The 23,143-nt window shown below is 45.4% G+C and overlaps 1 protein-coding gene across 2 annotated transcripts in view; it reads right to left on the reverse strand.

Annotated features, from left to right (window-relative positions):
- NOS1 (nitric oxide synthase 1) overlaps window positions 1–23,143 on the reverse strand; it is a 115,571-nt gene that overhangs the window by 54,207 nt on the left and 38,221 nt on the right. For both annotated transcript variants that reach the window (XM_023204347.1, XM_023204355.1), the window contains exons 3-9: window positions 21,362–21,490; window positions 19,159–19,304; window positions 17,184–17,346; window positions 16,308–16,399; window positions 11,759–11,900; window positions 8,724–8,863; window positions 2,896–3,070 (exon numbers count right to left, since the gene is read on the reverse strand). In XM_023204347.1, the coding sequence (XP_023060115.1) occupies window positions 2,896–3,070; window positions 8,724–8,863; window positions 11,759–11,900; window positions 16,308–16,399; window positions 17,184–17,346; window positions 19,159–19,304; window positions 21,362–21,490 (987 nt within the window). The remainder of the gene's footprint in view (window positions 1–2,895; window positions 3,071–8,723; window positions 8,864–11,758; window positions 11,901–16,307; window positions 16,400–17,183; window positions 17,347–19,158; window positions 19,305–21,361; window positions 21,491–23,143) is intronic.

Genomic DNA, 23,143 nt, shown 5'->3' on the forward strand with positions numbered 1-23,143 from the left:
AGGATCTCTGGAGCATTTTTTTTTTTAGATGGAGTCTTGCTCTGTCGCCAGGCTGGAGTGCAGTGGCGTGATCTCGGCTCACTGCAACCTCTGCCTCTTGGGTTCAAGTGATTCTCCTGCCTCAGCCTCCCAAGTAGCTGGGACTACAGGTGCATACCACCACGCCCAGCTAATTTTTGTAATTTTAGTACAGATGGGATTTCACCATGTTGGCTAGGATGGTCTCGATCTCTTGACACTGTGATCCACCCACCTCAGCTTCCCAAAGTGCTGGGATTACAGGCGTGAGCCGCTGCACCCAGCCCCGGGAGCATTTTAACAGAGATGTGGGTCTGTGAGTGCATCATCTGCTGTCTAGTAGGAAAAGCTCTTCATCCGTCCTACTCTGCCCCTAGAGTGGTCACGACCTAGCATCTAGGCCATGGGTGCTTTGAGCTCATGAGGCCCCTACCACACTCCATCTGACAGATGAGGAAGCTGAGGCTCAGAGAGGTGCCTGGACTTGTCCAGTGTCCACAGAACCAGCTAGCCTCAGAGCTGGAGCCCAGGGAGATGCCTAATATCTAAGACCTTGGAGCTGCTCTCCAAACAGCTGATACCTTTGGTAAAATTACTTGTAAATAAAGGAACTCATGACATACATGTTACAGCTAAGGCAGAAGCAGGAGCTGGCGTCAGGAGCAGGGAAGACCCAATAGCAAGTGCATTAATTAAAGCCCTGCTTTTCACTTCCTCTGTCAATACTAGTCACTGGTGGGAACCCAGGTCTCATTATGGGACTAGAATGCAGCAATTTCTTGGGTTTGGGTAAACTGCTCCCAGACCCAGCTGTCAACGTTTGTACATCATGGCAGGTGGAATTGGAGGGTCGGGTGGGAGAAAGGCTCATTTCAGTTACCCGGAGACTACTCTTTGCAACTGAAATGTAAACAGAAATCAGAGAGCCGACTTATTAACTCACTCTTTGAGGCTGAGGCATTAGTTTCTGCTTGGGGTCTCTATCAGCGACACATTTGCAGGAAGTATACATATAAAGCTGGAGTGTATGACAGAGGAAAGTACACACACAGAGGAAAGTATGTATAGAAGAACAATGCTATCGTTATTTTATGCATTATTTTGGTTAAAAGAATAGAAATTAATTGCAGGGGGGAAAAATCTCCTTAAAAAATAATCCCCAAATGCAAGTTGAGCCACATCTACGAAAACTGCCTGAAACATTTTTTCCTCCCTGCCAGAAGTTTGCACGTATTAGTGGTTGTTTAGGCTGGGCGTGGTCGCTCACCCCTGTAATCCTGGCACTTTGGGAGGCCGAGGTGGGTGGATCACCTGAGGTCAGGAATTTGAGACCAGCCTGGCCAACATGGTGAAACCCCATCTTTACCGAAAATAATAATTAAAAAAATTAGCCGAGTGTGGTGGTGTGTACCTGTAGTCCCAGCTACTTGGGAGGCTGAGGCAGGAGAATTGCTTAAACCCGGGAAGTGAAGGTTGCAGTGAGCCAAGATTGCACCACTGCATTCAAGCCTGGGTGACAGAGCGAGACTCCAATCCCCTACCCCCCAAAAAAAAGAAAGAAAGAAAAAAGAAGTTTGCATGCATCAGTGGTTGTCCAGAAGAATCTCCTAGGGAACTCTGCAAAAATGCAGATACCCAGGGCCCACCCCAGACCTATGACATCAGAAGCCCGATGAGTGGGACCCAGGCATCGCGAAGCTCCCCAGGTACCCTCCAATGTGTGGCAAAGCTGAGGATCCCTGACATCTGTTTTCCACAGTGATACCAGTGGCTTTTTTTTTCTTTCTTTGAGATGGAGTCTCGCTCTGTCGCCCAGGCTGGAGTGCAGTGGCGCAATCTCAGTTCACTGCAACCTCCGCCTTCCCAGTTCAAGTGATTCTCCTGGCTCAACCTCCTGAGTAGCTGGGATTATAGGTGCATGCCACCATGCCTGGCTAATTTTTCTATTTTTGGTAGAGACGGGGTTTCACCATGTTGGTCAGGCTGGTCGCAAACTCCAGGCTGTGATATGCCTGCCTCGGCCTCCCAAAGTGCTGGGATTACAGGTGTGAGCCGCTGCGCCCAGCCAACCAGTGGATTTTTAACAACACAAACCCCATGCTCGGTTCTGGGTTCTAATCTTGGTTCTGTGCCTTAGTTCCTGTGTGACACAGGCCTGGTGCTTAACTTCTCTGTTTTTCGGGGCCCTCTTTTGAAACAAATCCAACAGCAGCAGAGTGTTGTCAGAGACATTTGCTGACAAAAACGCAGCAATCATGATGCTTTCACCAAAGTTGGGCTTCAGGAAGCACCGCTCCAGCACTTTTTAGTAGATACGGATGACTCAGCCCGGGAGGGAATCAGACCCTCCGCCGAGAAATGCTTAGAGTAGGGAACCACTGCCAACCCTCCTCCCTTGTTTTTTAGAAAAGACACTAAATATGTCCCGAGTTTGTCAGTCATCCTCAAGCTTTTCTAACAAGATTTAAGACCGAGAGGCAGTGGAGTGGGGTGGTAATGAACTTGGACCATAAAGTCAAACCAGACACACGTCCCAGCCCTGCTGCCCGCTAGCTGTGTGACCTTGAGCTTGTCATCTGTCGAAGGGGGATTCTCATACCTCAAGGTTCAGGTGAGGATTAAATGAGAATGGAACACAGAAACAGTGCTTCGAATGGTGTTAGCACATGCTCTGTGCTATGTGTGTGTTTGCTGTCATTTTCATCGTTGTTAAAGACATGGATGCCCCTGGCATTTCCAGGGGCTTCTCTGGGACTGCAGTTCTATTCTAACCCCTTGAAGTTTCCAAGCTACCAAGCTCATCGTGGAGAAAGGGACTGCTGAGCTGGCACCCTCTCCTATGTACTTTTCCCTGTGGTGACCAGAGAGGGTCCTTACCTCCAGGATATTGTAGCGGGAGTTGTCACAGTAGTCGCGGACACCAATCTCTGTGCCCATGTACCAGCCACTGAAGGGACAGGCGCTGAACTCCAGGCCGCCAATCTCCAGGAGCATGTTGGACACGGCAGGGAGGCCGTACCACTTCAGCCCCAGGTCCTTGAACCACTCAAACCTGCAGGGAGCAACAGGGCCCACCATGGGCAGGACAGCTTGAATCTAGAGAGGCTGAAATGCCAAGGATTGAGTGGGACTGACAAGGTCAGAATACGGTTCCTGGGCCCTGCTTCAGATCCATGCAATCGCAGGTTCTGCAGCTCGGGCCTGAGAATGTACATTGTTAACATATTTCTCAGGTGTTTCGGATGGATATCCAGGCCTGGAAACTACTGCCTTAGGCTGCCGTTTCTCTTCCAAACCCACCCTGAAAGTGAGTCCAGGAGAAAGTGTGGGGACCTCTCTCCTGCTTCCCTGACTGAGTACCCTCCTACCCTCAGGGCCTTTGCACAGGCAGCCCCTTCCTCCTGGGATCTTCTCCCTTCCTTCTGTGCTTTCAGTTCTTACTCATACTTTAATTTTCAGCTAAAACCATGCTTATTCTGGAAAGCCTTCCCTGAGGCCCAGCTGGTCAGGGAATTTCATCCTAGGTACCATATATTTCCTTTGCAGCACTTTATTAAAATTAAGTGGTTATTTGAGTAATTATGTGTATAAGCACTTCTCGTCCCTGAGATCATAAGCACCACGGGGTCAGGGATTGAGTCAGCCCCCGAAGCCAGCACAATGCCTGGCCTGCATGGGGAACAATGAACTGTGTTGGATGAGCCAATAAGTGAATGAATAAACGTAGAGGCTACATTTCACCAAGGAACTCGGTGAGTTCCCAGATATCAGGCAGTGTCAGAAGCCTCAGCGCACCTGCTCCCTCTCCAAGGCTGGGGCTAGGGTGAGGCAGGTGTGGCATTATCCTTGGGTGTAAAATTTAAGTCGCGGGAGCTATTAGCTTGGTGCAAAAGTTGGCTGTGGTTTTGCAATTACTTATGAACCAATCTAATAGTTTCTCCCTCTTAAGTTTACTTTTGCCATTAAAAGTAATGGCAAAAATCACAATTACTTTTGCATCAACCTAATAAAAACTCAATAATTAATATCAGTGCTATTATTTATCTATACAATATTTTAAATTAATGCAACATTTAAAAAATCAAAATGTATGCATATATATGATGAACAATGACGTAGGATTCCACCCTACACTTGTATGGTACCTTGTTCATCTCACCCTAATCTCAGTCCTGAGCTGGATCCTATCTTTATTGAAAATGTTGATATATTGTTCATCATGTGCTTTTTTTTTAAAAAAAAAATTAACTTTGAGACCAGAAACTATAAAACTACTAGAAGAAAACATCAGGGAAATGCTTCAGGATATTGATCTGGGAAAGGATTTTATGAATAAGACCTCAAAAGCACAGGCAAAAAAGCAAAAATAAATACACAGGATTATATTAAACTAAAAAAACGTCTGCAGAGCAAAGAAACAAGCAACAGAGTGAAAAGACAACCTAAAGAATGGGAGAAAATATTTGAAAACTATTCATCCACCAAGGGATTAATATCCAGAATATACAAGGAACTCAAACATTTCAAAAGCAAAAAACCCAAACAATTGGATTAAAAAATGGGCACTTGCTCTGAATAGACATTTCTCCAAAGAAGACAGATAACCAACAAATACAGGAAAAAATGCTCAACATCACTTATCATCAGGGACATGCAAATGAAACCCACAATGAGATAACATCTTATCGCAGGACGGCAATTATAAAAAGACAAAAAATAACAAATGCTGGTGAGGTTGCAGAGAAAAGGGAACTCTTAAACACTGTTGGGAATATAGGCTAGCACAGGAGTATGCAGAACTGTACGGCAGATCCTCAAAAAACTACAAATATAACTACCACGAGATCCAGCAATCCCATCAGTGGCCATTTACCCAAAGGAAAGGAAATCAGGTTGGGCACAGTGGCTCACGCCTGTAATCCCAGCACTTTGGGAGGCTGAGGCAGGCAGATCATTTGAGGTCAGGGGTTTGAGACCAGCCTGACCAACATGGTGAAACCCCGTCTCTACTAAAAATACAAAAATTAGCTGGGTGTGGTTGTGTGTGCCTGTAGTCCCAGCTACTTGGGAGGCTGAGGCAGGAGAATGGCTTGAACCTGGGAGGTGGAGGTTGCAGTGAGCCAAGATCGCACCACTGCCTGGGCTGGAGTGAGACTCTGTCTCAAAAAAAAAAAAAAAAGGGAAAGAGCATCAATATGTCAAAGTGATATCTACATCTCCATGTTTATTGCAGCACTATTCACAGTAGCCAAGATATGGAATCAACCTACATGTCTAACAACGGATGAATGGATAAAGAAAACGTGTGAGGTAAAGAAAATGCGTGAGATATACATATATATATATATGTATATAAAATATATATTGACTATAGTCAATAATAACATAATTGTACATTTCAAAATAACTTAAAGAGTATAATTTGATTGTTTGTAACTCAAAGGATGTTTGAGGGGATAAATACCCCATTCTCCACAATGTGCTTATTTCACATTGCAAGCCCATATCGAAACGTCTTATGTACCACATAAATATATACATAGATAAATACATATATAAAAATATACACACCTACTATCTACCCAAAAAAATTAAAAGTAGTAATAATAAAAAAAAAAAACTCTACCAGGTCTGGTATGGATCAAGTTCAAAAGAAATTTGGAGTCATGAACTCCAAATTAATTATCTATCTCTCTCTCTCTCTCTCTCTCTCTCTCTCTCTCTCTCTCTCTCTCTCTCCACACTGGAATACCATTCAGCCATAAAAAAGAATGAAACCACGTCACTCACAGCAACATGGATAGAACTGGAAGACATTATGTTAAGTGAAATGAACCAGGAACCAACAGTTAAACACTGAATATTCTCACTCATAGGTGGAAGCTAAAAAAAAAAATTGATCTCATAGAAGTAAAAAGTAGAACAGAGGATGCTGGAGGCTGGGAGGTGGAGGGAGAAGGGGGAATGGGGAGTGATTTGCTAAAGGATACAAAATTACAGCTAGAAAGGAATAAGTTCTACTGTTCTATACCACTGTAGGATGACTATAATTAACATTAACATACATTTTCAAATAGTTAGAAGAAAGGATATTGAACGTTTCCAATACAAACGATAAGTGTTTGAGACAATGGGTGTGTTAATTACCCTGATCTGATCACTACACATTATATATATTAAAACATCGTTATATATCTCATGAATATATGCAATTATACATCAATTAGAAAAATAGAATGAAACATTAATTTTGATTTAAAAATATTGCATTCTTATATTTATCTTGATTATTATTGAGTGTGTTAGCAACCCCCTTGATTTTATTCAATCCCAGGTGTGAGTCTAGTGCCTCACAGCGGGTGTCCTTCACTCTCAAAGGGCAAATGCTGTTTGTGTTGCTGCCCTGAGACCTTGAAGCAACTTTATGACTCCAAATTCCTTTTGAACTTGATCCACACCAAGTTCTATAGAGTTTTTTTTATTATTATTTTTAATTTTTGTGGGTACATAGCAGGCGCATGTATTTATGGGGTACATGAGATGTTTTGACGCAGGCCTGCAATGTGAAATAAGCACATCAGGGAGAATGGGGTATCCATCCCCTCAAGCAGTTATCCTTTGAGTTACAAATAATCCAATTACACTCTTTATTTTAAAATGTACAATTATGTTATTATTGACTGGAGTCATCCTGTTGTGTTATCAAATAATAGGTTGTATTCATTCTTTCTAAATATTTATTTTTTGAGATGGGGTCTTGCTCTGTTGCCCAGGCTGGAGTGCAGTGGCACGATCTGGGCTCAACTGCAACCGCTGCTTCCCAGATTCAAGCAATTCTTCTGCCTCAGCATCCCAAGTAGCTGGGATTATAGGCACGTGCCACCATGCCCAGGGAATTTTTGTATTTTTAGTAGAGATAGAGTTTTGCCATATTGGCCAGGATGGCCTCGAACTCCTGACCTCAGGTGATCCTCCTGCTTTGGTCTCCCAAAGTGCTGGAATTACAGGCGTAAGCCACCGTGCCAGGTCTCTATTTTTTTTTATATACCTCTTTTTTTTTTTTTTGAGATGGAGTCTCCCTCTGTCGCCCGGGCTGGAGTGCAGTGGCTGGTTCTCAGCTCACTGCAAGCTCTGCCTCCCGGGTTTACGCCATTCTCCTGCCTCAGCCTGCCGAGTAGCTGGGACTACAGGCGTCTGCCACGTCGCCCGGCTAGTTTTTTTGTATTTTTTTAGTAGAGACGGCGTTTCACAGTGTTAGCCAGGATGGTCTCGATCTCCTGACCTCGTGATCCGCCCGTCTCGGCCTCCCAAAGTGCTGGGATTACAGGCTTGAGCCACCGCGCCTGGCCTAATACCTCTTAACTGTCCCAATCTTCCCCTCACCCCCTTCCCAGCCTCTGGTAACCATCCTTCTACTCTTCATATCCATGAGTTCCATTGTTTTGATTTTTAAATCTTATAAATAAGTAAGAACATGTGATGTTTGTCTTTCTCTGCCGGCCTTATTTCACTTAACGTAATGATCTCCGGTTCCATCCATGTCGTTGCAAATGACTGGATCTCATTCTTTTTTATGGCTGAATAGTACTTCATTGTGTATCTGTGCCACATTTTCTTTATCTATTCACCTGTTAATGGACACTTAAGTTGCTTCCTTAGTGTTGCAGCTATCGTAAACAGTGCTGCAAGAAACACAGGTATGCAGATATCTCTTTGATATACTGATTTCCTTTCTTTTGTGTATATACCCAGCAGTGGGATTGTTGGATCATATGGTAGCTCAATTTTTAGTTTTGTGAGGAACTCCAAACTGCCCTCCATGGTGGTTGTACTAATTTACACTGCCACCAACAGTGTACAAGGGTTCTCTTTTCTTCACATCTTTGCCAGCATTTGTTATTGCCTGTCTTTTGGATAAGCCATTGTAACTGAGGTGAGATGCTATCTCATTGTAGTTTTGATTTGCATTTCAATTGAGAGAACTGTTTACAATTCTACAGGACTGGATCATCAGATCCTATAGAGTTTTAAACAGTTCTCTCAATTGAAAATGTGGGTCAGGTACAGTGGCTCATGCCTGTAATGTCAGCACTTTGGGAGGCTGAGGCGGGAGGATCACTTGAACCCAGGAGTCCAAGACCGGCCTGGACAACATGGCAAAACCCCATCTCTACAAAAAATACAAAAATTAGCCAAGCATGGCAGTGTGTGGCTGTAATTCCAGCTACTTGCAGGGGCTGAGGTGGGCGGATCACTTGAGCCCAGCAGGTCGAGGCTGCAATGAGTCACGTTGGTGCCACTGCGCTCCAGCCCGGGCAACAGCGGCAGACCCTGTCTCAAAAAAAAAAAAAAAAAAAAGAAAAAGAAAAAGGAACAGGAAAAGAAAAAGCATGCTCACAACAAGACAGTATAGTACTTCTGCTCTTTCAATGCTTAGGGCTGGAAGAACGGCAGGTCCTTGTTAATGGCTTAGGAGTGAGATGGTTCAGAAAAGGTGGTGGTCTCTAGGCTGGTCAAAGAGGTCTTTTTGCTCCTTGAGGGAACTCACTCTGCCCAAGCCCGCAGTGAGGACAGGAACCAAGCCCCCCTTTTCCCTTTCAGCTTCTCTCTGGACTAGAAAGCAAGCCAGGGGGGACAGGGCTGGGCAAAGATGGGCACTGGGCAAACCCACTCACCCTCTCCCACCCCTTGCCGGTCTCTCTTACTTGGGGTGCCTGATGGGAACTTCCAACACCAGCTCTGGAGGAATCTGGAAGAGCTCAGGGTCATTGCCGTTGGCCTGAAGCAGGAGCGGCAGGACGTCGAAGCGGCCTCTCGGGGGTTTCCAGCCCTGCTGTATGCAAATCTGCAAGCAGACCCGGCCAGGTAATGCCACTGTAACCCACACCCTACAAACATGACCCTTATGTGGGAAGCGGGGGTGGGGTGGATAGAGATTCAAATGCAATCCCCCAGGAGACATTTCCTCTGGAGGCTCTTGGATCACGTCACCTGCTTTATAAAGTTCTCCCTGACATCATCATGTATTAGGTTGGTGCAAAAGTAATTGTGGGTTTTGCCATAACTTTCAATAGCAAAAACCACAATTACTTTTGCACTAACCTAGTCACTAGCATGATTTCTCATGGGCCCACAGGACAGAGGGCAAACCCTTCCTCTGGCACTGAGTGTTGTTTTCCGGGTCTTCCCTGCCCACTGGAATTTCTAGAGGGCAAGGGCTGAATCTGACTAACAAGTGCATCTGCAGGTTGCCAGCTCCGTGTTTGTATTAGGTGTTGTAAGATACAAAGAAAATCTGCTGAATTTGATGAAGGCAGATGTATTAGAATTACAGTATAAAATGCATTTGTTAGAGCAGCTGTCCAATAAAATATAATGCAAGCCACCTAAGTAATTAAAACTTTCTAGTAGCCACATTAGGGAAAAAAACAACAGGTGAAAATAATTTTGATTTTATCTTTTTTTGCTAGGCTTCTTCAAATCACAGGAGAAAATAATTTTAATAATATACTCATCTTAAATAAAGTTCAACAATGTCCTTGATATTAATATTATTAATAGTATATAAAAACATTACTATCATATATTCTAATTATATATTTGACATTAAAATTAAATATGTAACACACTTATTCATCCAATAAATATATCAAATAATACATTAAATATCAACATTAATTTATTAATAATAAATTATGAGTGTATTTAAATATATGTAACATTAAAATTAAAATACACTTATTAATCCAGTGAATCTATTAATTTGTTAATAAATATATTATCCTAATGTATCCATATTATTACTATTTCAACATCAAAAATGATCAACGGGCTGAGCACGGTGGCTCATGCCTGTAATCCCAGCACTTTGGGAGGCTGAGGTGGGCGGATCAGGAGGTCAGGAGATCGAGACTATCCTGGTCAACATGGTGAAAGCCTGTCTCTACTAAAATACAAAAAATGAGTTGGGCATGGTGGTGCACATCTGTACTCCCAGCTACTCAGGAGGTGGAGGCAGGAGAATTGCTTGAACCCAGAGTTGCAGTGAGCTGAGATTGCACCACTGCACTCCAGCCTGGCAACAGGGCGAGACTCCGTCTCAAAAAAAAAAAAAAAAAAAAAAAAAAAGATCAATGAGTTATTTCCCTCTCTTTTTTGGACTCAGACTTTGAGATCCAGTGTATATTTTCTCTTATGACATATCTCAACTGGGACTGGCCACATTTCAAGTGACCAACAGCCACAGGTGTCCCTATTAGGGCAGGGTGAGAGGGTTTCAAAATGTAAAATTACATGGTTAGGTTTGGAATGATTCTTTGTGCTTAGTAAAAAGAGGAAGCACCAAATCATGGTACAGGAGAACACGTCCTGCTCAGCAAGGTTTCCAGAGATGGAGCAAGAGGAAGAGTTTGGGGCGTTTATGTTCTGGTGACCACGAAGACAAGGTCAGCCAAGTACACAGTTAGCGCTCAGCCAAGTGGAGCAGGGAGTCTAAGCTGGCTGCCTCTAAAATGGCACAGGTGCAGCTCTTGGTTGCCCTGGTTACAGTCCCCTCCTCATAAGAATAACATTTTCATAAGAAAAGCCACATGCAAACGAAGTTGGCAGCCAGGAGGGAGTGGAGCAGCCCTTAGCTTTGCCAGCTACATCTTAAAGGAGGTACCACCGGGGAGGGGCTTGAGCAAAGGACAGTAGTGAAATTCAGCAGGGTATGAGTTGGGTGATAAAGGAAAGGTGGTAGCAGGCCTGTGTGCCTGAGATCATTCTAGACCCGGGATGTGATTGTGCTGTCGTGTGGGCATGGTCCGTATAAGCTACCATGTCTTACCTGTACTACCTGCCCACACTACCACCTGGAAGGAACCCTGGGCTGGGAGATGGTGGTAGTCACTTTCCTGGTGGCTTTTATGAACTGACTTGGGCTACCAGTAACTGTAGTGATACTGGTGACAGGCAAAGTCAAGCCTACTCAAAGGCTCGGGTGGCTCAAATTGTCATATCAACAAATGAATGAATGAATGATATGAAACTGACATATCTCGTAACTCAGAAAAGGTGGATACCAGATATGGCTTCCATTTCTCGGCTCTTCCTTTCCTGGTGAGAGGCAGGAGCTTTGGACTGTAGTTCTAGCTTTTCTTCTCTACTCATTTAGCAGTCTTTTTTTTTTTTTTTGAGATGGAGTCTCACTCTGTTGCCCAGGCTGGAGTGCAATGGCGCGCTCTCTGCTCACCACAACCTCTGCCTCCCAGGTTCAAGCGATTCTCATGTCTCAGCTTCCTGAGTAGCTGGGATTACAGGTATGTGCCACCACGCCCGGCTAATTTTTGTATTTTAGTAGAGATGGAGTTTCACCATGCTGGCCAAGCTGGTCTCCAACTCTCAACCTCAGGCGATCCGCCCCCCTCAGCCTCCCAAAGTGCTGGGATTACAGGCATGAGCCACCGCGCCCGGCCCATTTAGCAGTCTTGAATAACTCACTTGGCCTTAGTGAGACTCGGTCTACCCATCTGTGAAATGGGAGAACAGTTCCCATCAGGAGGGCTGAGTGACCAAATGTCCAGCTGTAAAATAATTAGAATGGGGAACAGCCTGATGGAGAAGTAGGTTTGGAGAAGGAAACGACCCCATTGGCGGCTGTCCCTGTGATGATAGTATTAAGGCCGGAAAAGTCTGTGGGTAAAGTCTGGGGACGTAAGAGCCCATGTTGGGGCAGGGTAGGGGGCGGAAACGCTCGCACCTCTGTGAACTGCACGTTGGCCGGGTCCCCCAGGGTGGAGCCGTCGGGCTGCTTGTAGCCAGCGTAGCGGATGAGCTGGGAGTTCCAGACTCGGAAGTCGTGCTTGCCATCTGTCCTCTGGGGGAATATGGTGATGGCAGACCTGCGGTGGAGAGAAGGGAACAGCCGGCATCAGGGCGGGACTTGCGCTGTGGGAATATACTAAACATGGTGCCACCCAGGGCCACAGCCGCTTGAGGCTCAGGGTGGATTACCTCCGTGCCAAGGTCCTCAGCGCCAATGGAGCGGCGGTGGGAAGGGAGGGGCCGTGCTCTGTTCCTCCACCGGAACTATGGTGTGAGGAAAACGGTGGAGGGGGTGGGAGGCCCCATGCCACCATGCTGAAGGAAAGAATCTCTTTCTAGCTGGAGACTTTTAAATAATAGTGACTTGAGCCAGTCTTCCAAAGGGTTATTTTGCAGCCAGTCATTTCCATGGCAACATCAGACCCTGTTTCCCTTTAAGAATGCACTATGTGCCGGGGCGGTGGCTCACCCCTATAATCCCAACACTTGGGGAGGCCGAGGCGGGTGGACCATGAGGTCAGGTGTTCGAGACTAGCCTGGCCAACATAGTGAAACCCCGTCTCTATTCAAAATACAAAACATTAGCTGGGTGTGGTGGTGCACACCTGTAATCCCAGCTACTTGGGAGGCTGAGGCAGGAGAATCGCTTGAACTTGGGAGGCAGAGGTTTCAGTAAGCCAAGATCACACCACTGCACTCCAGCCTGGGCGGCAGAGTGAGACTCCATCTCAAAAAATAAAAATAAAATAAAAATAAAAAAAGAATGCACTACAGGCCAGGCATGTTGGCTCATGCCTATAATCCCAGCACTTTGGGAGGCCAAGGCAGGCAAATCACGAGGACAAGAGATGGAGACCATCTTGGCATACATGGTGAAACTCTGTCTCTACTAAAAATACAAAAATTAGCTGGGTGTGGTGGCGCATGTCTGTAGTCCCAGTTACTTGGGAGGCTGAGGCAGGAGAATCGCTTGAACCCGGAAGGTGGAGGTTGCAATGAGCTGGGATCACACCACTGCACTCCAGCCTGGCAACACAGCGAGACTCCATCTCAAAAAAAAAAAAAAAAAGTAATGCGCTGCAGAATCCAGATTCCAGTCTTCTCCCAGTCATCATTAATTCTCATCCACTTTGCCCACCCCCCTTACCAAAGCAAAGTTTACAGACTTCTGATTAAAAAGCAATCAGCTTGCATTTGCATTCACATTTTATTTATTTAAAAGAAAACTGCAGGTCACTAGCCATTGGCTTCACCTGCCTAAACAGGCAACAGTGAAGGCTGTATTCTTTTATTAATTGTGGAAAGCTGTTGTCTGCTGAAGGTCCTATCTGGAGCCTTAGTCTCTCTGTTAAAAGGGAGGTCAGCAAGTATTAGGTGTTAACAATATCTTAGCACCCAACTGAGCCTTTCTCCTCGACATCATCATCAGGGTTGGAAAAAGAAAAAAAAAGGAAAATAACTTTCTTATGATGTAGTTCAATGTCATCTCACGGCAGGAGCTCTTGCCAGCTGGACTCATTGGTCCCCCATCCCAGGCTATGGAAACACGGTCCCGGCTTCTTGTGTCAACACAAAGATGGCATCTCGGGTCCAACTCGTTGCTTCTAGATCTTCTCACATAAACATTTCTGTCCAGAACTGTGTCCCTGCTAATCCCCTTGGCTGGAACCCCCCTCTTCCATTTTACATCCCAGTTCAAGACCTGATTCAAATCCGCGTCCTCCATACAGCAACCCCGTCTCATCTAGTTTCACAGGGCCTTCTTTCTGAGCATGGTTTTTAGGTCTTACTCTCTACTCTCTACACAAGACAATGTAGCATGTAATTCTGCAGGGGTGATGCATCACAGCTGAAGGTGAGTCTAGAATCCAGGCTGAAGGCCAAAATCACATGGAGTCAAAGATGCTCTTAAAGATCTCTTAACAGAGGCGCCATTTTGGAGATGAACACACAGTGAGTCAAACAGTTTTCCCTCCAGCACTAAAACACATTGCTGTTTCTCTGGTTGAACATCCGATAAAGGGTGTTTGTGTAATGTGGATATTTTTAAAGTGTGTTTAGAAACACCAGAATCACACACAGTGAGTGGGGTGTGATGCCTACTCTATGTGCAGAAACTGAGACCAACGGAAGAACCAGAACACGTATCTATGCCTCTACTCTCCTGCATCCCTGAGCACAGTGTAAACCTGCATCTCTCCCTCTCTTCTTCTCTCTGCTATCCTTCCCCTCTTATGCATAGATTATTCCTATCACATGATATACATTTTTTTTTTTTTTTTTGAGACAGTCTCACTCTGTCACCCAGGCTGGAGTGCAGTGGTGCAACCTTGGCTCACTGCAACCTCCACCTCCTGGGTTCAAGCAATCCTCCCACCTTAGTCTCACAAGTAGCTGAGACTACAGGCACACTTCAGCACGTCCTACTGATTTTTTGCATTTTCTGTAGAGATGGGGTTTCACCACGTTGCCCAGGCTGGTCTCGAACTCTTGAGCTCAAGTGATCCATTCACCTTGGCCTCCCATCTTGCTGGGATTTCAGGCGTGAGCCACAGCGCCCGGCTGCATGGTATACATTCTTATATAGTTCTCATCATTTTCAGACATGAGGGTTAAAAATTATAAAAAGAAAAAGAATCTGCTGAATGTTTTCTTTAATAGATATCACAAAGACCCCCTAATACAGCAGTGAAAAAAGGGGAGGTGCACTGCTGGGCCTGGGGTGACCATACTCAGAGCCTGCTCACAGCCCCATTTGAAAACTACCAGAAGAGACGAGGCGTGGTGGCTCACACCTGTGATCCCAGCTCTTTGGGAGGCCGAGGCAGGTAGATGAGCTGAGGTCAGGAGTTTGAAACCAGCCTGGCCAACATGGTGAAACCCCGTCTCTACTAAAAATACAAAATTTAGCTGGGCATGGTGGTGCGTACCTGTAATCCCAGATACTCGGGAGGCTGAGGCAGGAAAATTGTTTGAACCTGGGAGGTGGAGGTTGCAGTGAGCCAAGATCGTGCCACTGTACTCCAACCTGGGTGATAGAGCAAGACTCTGTCTCAAAAAAAAAAAAAAAAAAAGGGAATCCACCAGCAGAAGAGCCCAAGAGCCCATAAACTCCTTGAGGGCCTAACTTTGAAGAGCCCATAAACTCCTTGAGGACCTAAACCAGAAGAGCCCATAAACTCCTTGAGGACCTGGCCTAACCAGGTCCAGATACACGGGAGGGTTCTTTAATATTCTTTAAGGGGTGAGGTCTCCAGGAAAAGAGTTGTCTTGGGAAAGAGACCTAAATACCAATTCCTCGTGCGGGCCCAGGCTTAGATTACAGGCCCTTTTCTTACTGGTGAACTCAGAAAACTGGCAAACCCATTTCCTTCTTAAGGAAGAGAAGAGACACATCTAAGAAAACTCATGCTTCATGCAGAGAAGCCACTTTTGGATGAACTCAGTGAAGCCCGGGGGCTTGTGGGAATATCCCTGCAGTGATCCTGTGTGGCTCCAAGATGGGACTGGTGCTCAGTGGCTGGGAACAGATGCCACGGCAGCAGTGAGCCAGCAGAGTCAACAAGTGTAGCCGGCTGTCTGTGGGGCCCCAGCTGTTCCCTTCCACCTGTCCCTCTCCTAGCTGAGACTTGTCAGCATGGCCACCACCAGCCACATGGATGTCTGCCTGCCTCAGCCTGCTCCCTGTGGCTTTGTTCTTTGTATTGTTGAAGAGGAGTCCAAGGTGTGGCTTGGCTGGGTGGAACCTGAAGGGGCAGTTCCCATCGCATCGGCAAGAGAAATTGCCTTTTAAACCAAGGAAGATTTGGTTTGGTTTGTCTCCAGGCGACAGAGAAAGACACAGTAAAAGCAGGTCACCACAAGCAATAGGATTTTCCGATTCCTGGGAATCTCAACTATTTGTTCCTGTCCTCTCCACAAAGGATGCTGAACTGTGGGTTGAACATGATGTTTGCTGCTGTAGTTTTGCAAACCACACAGGAGTCCACTTGCCCCAGAAAAGAAGGAACATGGGATGGGGTATGGAATAAAGATGCTGGGGCCAGGCGCGGTGGCTCATGCCTGTAATCCTGGCATTTTGGGAGGCTGAGGCGGGTGGATCACTTGAGGTCAGGAGTTTGAGACCAGCATGGTCAACATCATGAAAGCCTGTCTCTATTAAAAATAAAAATTAGCCAGGTGTGGTGGCGGGTGCTTGTAGTCCCAGCTACACAGTAGGCTGAGGCAGGAGAATCGCTTGAATCTGGGAGGCAGAGGTTGCAGTGACCCGAGATCACACCACTGTACTCCAGCCTGGGCGACAGAGCAAGACTGTCTCAAAAAAAAAAAAAAAAAAAAAAGATGCCAGGACACCTCTCCCTGCTTGGCCTGTCTCCCTGAGATGACGAGCACTTCCCTGGCAGGTGAGCTGACTCCAGAGTCAAAGTACAATGCTGTGGGGACTTTTGACCCACTGCTCCCCAGTGCCCAGCTGGTCAGCTCACCTGAGGTTCCCTTTGTTGGTGGCATACTTGACGTGGTTGCAGATGTAGTTGAACATCCCGTGGGCTGTGGTGCAGTCGCGAGCATCAAATACCTGGAAGAGGCGCAGGGTGGAACTGATTGCCTCTTCTTTCCCTCTCTAGCTCCCCAGCGCAATCTTCCCATTTTAGGAGAACCCAGATCCCACTCCAGTTGCTGCTCCATTGGTGAAGTGGGCACCTTATTACTGAGTCCCAGGCTGCATTTTATATTTTCTCTTTTCTATCCTAATAACCAAAGCCAATTTGAGCAGAAAAAAAAAATCTCCTAAAAGTAGGCATGGCATGTAAGTGAACGTGGGAAAGGAATAGTAAATGAAGGGGAGTTTAAATGGGCTAGTTACATTTCCTGTTAGGTTACTAGGGATTAGGGATTAAAAAAAAAAAAAAAAAAAAAAAAAAAAGAACAAAAATCAAACAAAACCCCCCTGATCTTGATAACAAATCTACTTCCAACTTTAAACTATTTCCTAAAATAAAATCATAACCAAGGGACACAGAAATGAATGCCTTCAGGGAGTAGGCAGATAAATAAGCTGAGTAGGTACAAGACAAAAGGGAGTGGTGAGGTCTGCGGTCAACTGAAAAGTATAAGCCCTCCCTTCCAAGAGATATGCAAGTTCATTTTTGCAAAAGCACTGCGTTGGCTAAGTAAGACATGATTATCATCTAGAGCTGGCTGTGATCTTAGAATGTGGGACCCTATGACCACCATCTGATAGGTCACCATGGCCACCAGGTACCCTTGACAGAAGCTTATCCTTTTTAAAGCTCCATCCACTCCCCTTCCCCTCTTCCCTCATTTACGGGCTCTTCAAAGTATCTGACTTCACCACCTACCTGCAGCTTGGACCACTGGATCCTGCCCACACAGCGTGAGGCATTCCGCCAGGCATGCTTGGCCCCGTAGATGAGCTCTGTGTCCTTGAGTTGGTAGGTGCTAGTGGCTTCGATCTCTTTGTTCACCTCTTCCAGCCTTTCCATGTGGGCTTTGGAGCCAAATCTGAATGAAGAGGAAGGGACATGGGAACATCACCCCGTCTTCTGAATTAGAAGTTGGTGGAAGGGGAGAGCTATTCCAAGAGGCTGGAAGCTACAAAAAATTCCAAGTTGACTTCTGGATGCAACAGTTTGATTTCTGGATGCAAGATAAAGCAGACACTGCAAACTCAAATGTCCACAAAGGCTTAACATTGTACATACAAGTCAACCAGCTGGGTGGGGACTGTGGCAAACAGGTGAGCCAGGCCTTGTCCAAAGGGGGCAGCCATGACTCCACTCCTGCCACTTGTCACCTGACAGGAGCGGGGGCCCATGACTGCCAAATCTTTCCAGAGAAACTGGAAATCTGACTTTTAAAGGGAACTCTTCTGATTTTTAAATGTTGGCAATGAATTCAATTTTAGAAAGTTAAAAAAAATTTCTACGAAAAATTTTTGGTTTACAGAAGGGTATACAGGATAATATAATAAACCCCCATGTCCCAAGCCTAAAAAATAATATAATAGTTTCTTGGGGAAGGCTTCCCCATGGTAGACAATTCTCTCCCCAGAAGTGACTGCTATGTTGAACCTGGCGTTTACCATTCTCACACACTTGTTTATATCTTTGCCACATGTGTGTCTATCCTTCAACCATGTACAATGTCATTCTGCATGTTTAAAGCATTCATGTAGGCTGGGTATGGTGGCTCACATAATCCCAGCACTTTGGGAGGCCGAGGAGGGTGGATCACTTGAGGCTAGGAATTCGAGACCAGCCTGGCCAACGTGGCAAAACTCTGTCTCTACAAAAAATACAAAAATTAGCTGGGTGTGGTGGCGCATGCCTGTAATCCCAGCTACTCAGGATGCTGAGGCAGAGAATTGCTTGAGTCTGGGAGGCAGAGGTTGCAGTGAGCCAAGATCATGCCATTGCACTCCAGCCTGGGTGACAGAGCAAGACTCTGTCTCAAAAAAATAAATCAATAAAAAAATTCATATAAATGGTGCTATACTAGATGTATCCTTTTACAATTTATCCTTTCTTTTGCTCAAAGTTAGCTATGAACTGCAGTTCCATTAACATGCAGAGCACTAATCCCTTTGATTTTTACAGTTGTATAGTATTCCATCACTGGAATATACCACAACTTACCCATTCTCCTGTTGATGGCATTTATGTGGTTTCTTTTTCTTTTCTTTTCTTTTTTTTTTTTTTGATGGAGTTTCACTCTATTCACCCAGGCTGGAGTGCAGTGGTGTGATCTTGGCTCACTGCAACCTCCATCTCCTGGGTTCAAGCGATTCTCATGCCTCAGCCTTCCAAGTAGCTAGGATTATAAGCATGCACCACCATGCCCTGCTAATTTTTGGATTTTTAGTAGAGGTAAGGTTTCACCAAGTTGGCCAGGCTGGTCTTGAATTCTTGGGCTCAAGCAATCTGCCGCCTTGGTCTCCCAAAGCGCTGGGATTACAGGCGTGAGCCACTGTGCCTGGTCTCTTGTTGGATCTCTAATTTTAATTTTTTCCTGCTACAAACAATGTTTCAGTGAACATTCTTACTGATGGTTTCTTGTGAACAGGTGTGAGAATTTCTCTAGGGTATGTATCTAGGCATGGAATTGCTTGAAATTTTTCAAATTATAAGCAACCCTTCGCAGGTGAAACAAAAGCATTTCTGGGGTACAGATGTGACCTGTGGGTAGCCAGTTTTAAGCCTCTGTGTATGGCAGAGGCCTTGTGCTTTGGCCTTGGTTTGCAAAGTTGGGACTGACATCTTTGTCTCCAGCATTCGATAACTTACCTTGGGCTCCCCAGAACTGACATACACTTGCCTTTTAATTGAAGAATAGTATTGATCAATAAACTCTTTGGCGAGAGGGAAGAGCTGTTCTTTTGTGCGGACATCTTCAGGCCTCCGTATATGCTGAGAAGGAAGCATGATGGAGCCCATGCAGATGTACTCAGTGCATCCCGTTTCCTGGAAGATCAAGAGATTTGGGCTATTACTTGGTTTTACCCAAGAGTGGCAGGTGTTAGGCTGTGGGCTTGGATCTCATATTCATGGTAGAATTTATCTGGCCCTTAATTCCCAGAGGCAATTTCTCAGCTACCAGCTTCAAATCCTTGCTGGATATGGTCATAGCCATGTTAAGGAACACTAAGTAGCATTTTCAGGTTCCTAAAGTATTTGCTCTACTCATCTTGGGAACAGAAGCTTTTTGACTAGGAATCAGAATCACTGGTACTAAAATCTGAAATATTTTTAGATTTTGCATGATGATCAAAGAGGAACTAATACAGTGGCTACAGTAACTCATTTTTAATGCATCTATGATAGATTGATTGCAAAATAGGGCCCTAATTTTTCCCCTCCCTGTATTCACTTCCTTTGTGATGTGGCTTTACAGCAATTCTCCATGAAGAAGTGGAGCCTATCCCTTAACCCCTTGACTCTGGGCTGGTTTTGACCCTTAGGATGTGGCAGAAATGACCCTGTGACAATTCTGAGTCTAGGCCTCAAGAGTTCTTGCATGTTTCTGCTCATTCTCTTAGAATCCTACAACTACATGTGAACAAGCCCAAGCCAGCTTGCTGGAAGAGGAGAGACCACATGGAACAGGGCTGAGTTATCTCAGTCAGGACCGTCCTAGACTACCCTGACCTTAGTTGACCCCTCAGACATACCTACAGATGCATGAGAAAGCCTCACCAAAATCAACAGAGTCTGGACCAGATCACTAAACCACCCAGCCAATCCATAGACTTTTGAAAAATTATACATAGTTTTAATAGTTGTTTTCACCCAATAAGTTTCAGGGCAATTTGTTACATTGTAATAGCTTGCAGATACCATTCCTCCAAGAGGCCCAGGTTCAATAAAAATTTAAAACAATATAGCAGTTTGTTGACTATTAAAAATATGAAATAAAAATATTGAGGACACACTGTGAAATCAAGGAAGGGTTTGTTCAATACTCCACCAGTGGTCAGACTATGAGAGACAGAGAGGGTATTCACAAGCAGCAACTCTCCTTAGATTCTTTTGCATACTGGGTTCATGAATAAAAAGCATTTACGTAAGAGAGTAAGAATTCACCAGTGGTTCTCAAACAGGGATGAATTTCTTGCCCAGGGGATGTTAGGTAATGTCTTGGAGACTGTAAGAATTGAAGAGGGAAGAAAGAAACATGAAAAGTGGCTTACCAATCAGAGACAGGTTTATTTTAAGGAATAAACCTGAGAGGGGCTTCTGGCTGAGTTAGGTTAGGAGCACTCTTTTTTTTCTTTAAGTTCCAGGATACATCGCAGGTTTGTTACATAGGTATACATGTGCCATGGTCGGCACCTAACAACCCATCATCTAGGTTTTAAGCCCCGCATACATTAGGTGTTTGTCTTAATGAGGAGTACTCTTTTCTACAGACTAAGAGTATTTAAGGGTTTAGGGTGATAGAGTTTATCACAGTCTTGAAATGTTTCTGTGTCTCTTTGTCTTGCTTATCTGGGAGGGAGAATTTTTGTGTCTGTTCCCATACATTTTCCTGCAGCTGCAGGCATATTCCCCAAGTCTGCTTTTAGCTTCCCTATCTTAGTGCATCTAAAGGAAAAGGAATATGTTATTAAGGCCCACTGTTTTACTGGAGCCTATTAAATGAGTGTGAAGTTTGGTGGTTACCCAAGAGACTTTTCCCCCTCCCTCTGTGCCTGAGCTGTGTTATCTGTGTTTTACTGTCTGCCTTTTCTGGCTGCTTGTTGTTAGAAGGGAGGTGATTTCCTTGAAATGCATGAGGTTAGAAAGGGAACTGGAACTTAAAATGGCAGTGTTTGTCCAAGGGGGCGGTGCTTCTGCTGTCAGAGACATTTTTGGTTGTCACAAGCTGGAAGGGGGCGTACTGACATCTAGAGGGTATGGGTCAGGGGTGGTGCTCAACACCCTACAACAGAGGGCAACCCCCACAACAAAACTTATCCGACTCCAAATGTGGACAGTGATGCAGCTGCACCCCCTCGTCTATACCCTACTGGGGTACTCACCAATGTGCTGTTAAGGTGGAGGGTGTCAGTGAGAACCACGTCAGTCTCCCAGTTCTTGACTTTGAGGAAACGTGGACACTTGGAGGGGCTGCCATTCTTTGTGGGGGACTGTTTTCCTGAGGCAGGGGGCTGGAGGAGAGAATGAAGGTGGAAGATGAGGCAGGGCCTTGAGTGGACCATGACGTTGTCTCCACGGAGGCTGGGAGAGCCATTGTTCTTCCTGGGATCTGCCTTGAGTCACCAACTGTCTACATCCAGAGTAAGATCCAGCCCTCCCTGGTTGACATGTACAAGGTTCCTGGGAACCTGATTTCCCCACTTACACGGAAAGAAACACCATGGAAGAGCCTCTTGGGCTCTGCTCTGGGGAGAGGGATCAGGATCTCAAAGGTGGTCTCTCTGGTTCCATAGAGTCTGACACACTGAGTAAGGACTTGGTGAACATTTGTTGATTGAACACATGACTGAAAGGACACCATCAGCCTCTTTGAATGAAAATAGCCCCTAGCACCAAGGAATCAAACCTAAAGCTGGGTTGATTTACTTGGATTTCTAGGCCTTTCTGTGACAGTCCAAACTCACCATTTCTGGCGAGGACTGAGAAAACAAAGATTTAAACTGAAAAATTTTGGGCCAGGCACAGTGGCTCACACCTGTAATCCTGGCACTTTGGGAGCCTGAGGCGGGCGGATCACTTGAGATTAGAAATTTGAGATCAGCCTGGCCAACTTGGTGAAACCTCGTCTCTATTAAAAAATACAAAAATTAGCCGGGCGTGGTAGCGCATGCCTGTAATCTCAGCTACTTGGGAGGCTGAGGCGAGGCAGGAGAATCACTTGAATCCGGGAGGCAGAGGTTGCAGTGAGCCAAGATCACACCACTGCACTCCAGCCTGGGAGACAGAATGAGACTCCATCTCAGAAAAATAATAATGAAATAAAATAAAATAAAATAAATTGAAAAAATTTGAAGCAAAGAATGTTGCCCCCAAATTTCTGGTTTCTGACTTTCAAAACTTCCACGCTTGTTCCTGCCTCAGGGCCTTTGCACTTACCATCCCCTCTGTCTTGAACACCTACATGGAAAGAAACCATGGAAGAGCCTGTTTATGGGGAACTTTAGTCCCCCATTTGTCTTCATTCTGCGAACAATTTGACCAGTAGGTGAGTGGGCATAAGTCTCAGGCTGACCAGTGTTGGCCCATTCATTTTATACCTCACTGATAAGGATTACATCTGTCTTTTTTTTTTTTTTTTTTTTTTTTTGAGACAGGGTCTCGCTCTGTCACACAGGCTGGAGTACAGTGGTGCAATCATAGCTCACTGTAGACTTGACTTCCTAGGCTCAAGCGATCCTCCCACCTCACCCTCCCAAGTAGCTGGGACTACAGGTGCATGCCACCATGCCCAGCTATTGTTTTGTATTTTTTGTAGATACAGGGGTCTCACTATGTTGCCCAGGCTGGTCTTGAACTCCCAGACTCAAGTAATCCTCCTGCCTCAGCCTCCCAAAGTGTTGGGATTACAGGTGTGAGCCATCGCGCCTGGCCTAGGATCACATCTGTCTTGGATGCTCCTGGGTTATTGTCTACTTGCCTGGGCACAGGCACACACATGCATCAGGCAAGCATTGGTCACTTAGTAACTCTAAGGGAGGGGCAGCAGGCGCACCCTGATGCGAAAGCCAAACAAGGTCAGGGAGAAGATGAGCCAATGTTAAGCGACACTCATGCAAAGAGTACATCAGTGCACAGTGACCTTGAGGCAGGGTATTCATACATTC

The sequence above is a fragment of the Piliocolobus tephrosceles genome, chromosome 10 (genome assembly GCF_002776525.5).
Source record: "Piliocolobus tephrosceles isolate RC106 chromosome 10, ASM277652v3, whole genome shotgun sequence".
Classification (NCBI taxonomy): Eukaryota; Metazoa; Chordata; class Mammalia; order Primates; family Cercopithecidae; genus Piliocolobus; species Piliocolobus tephrosceles.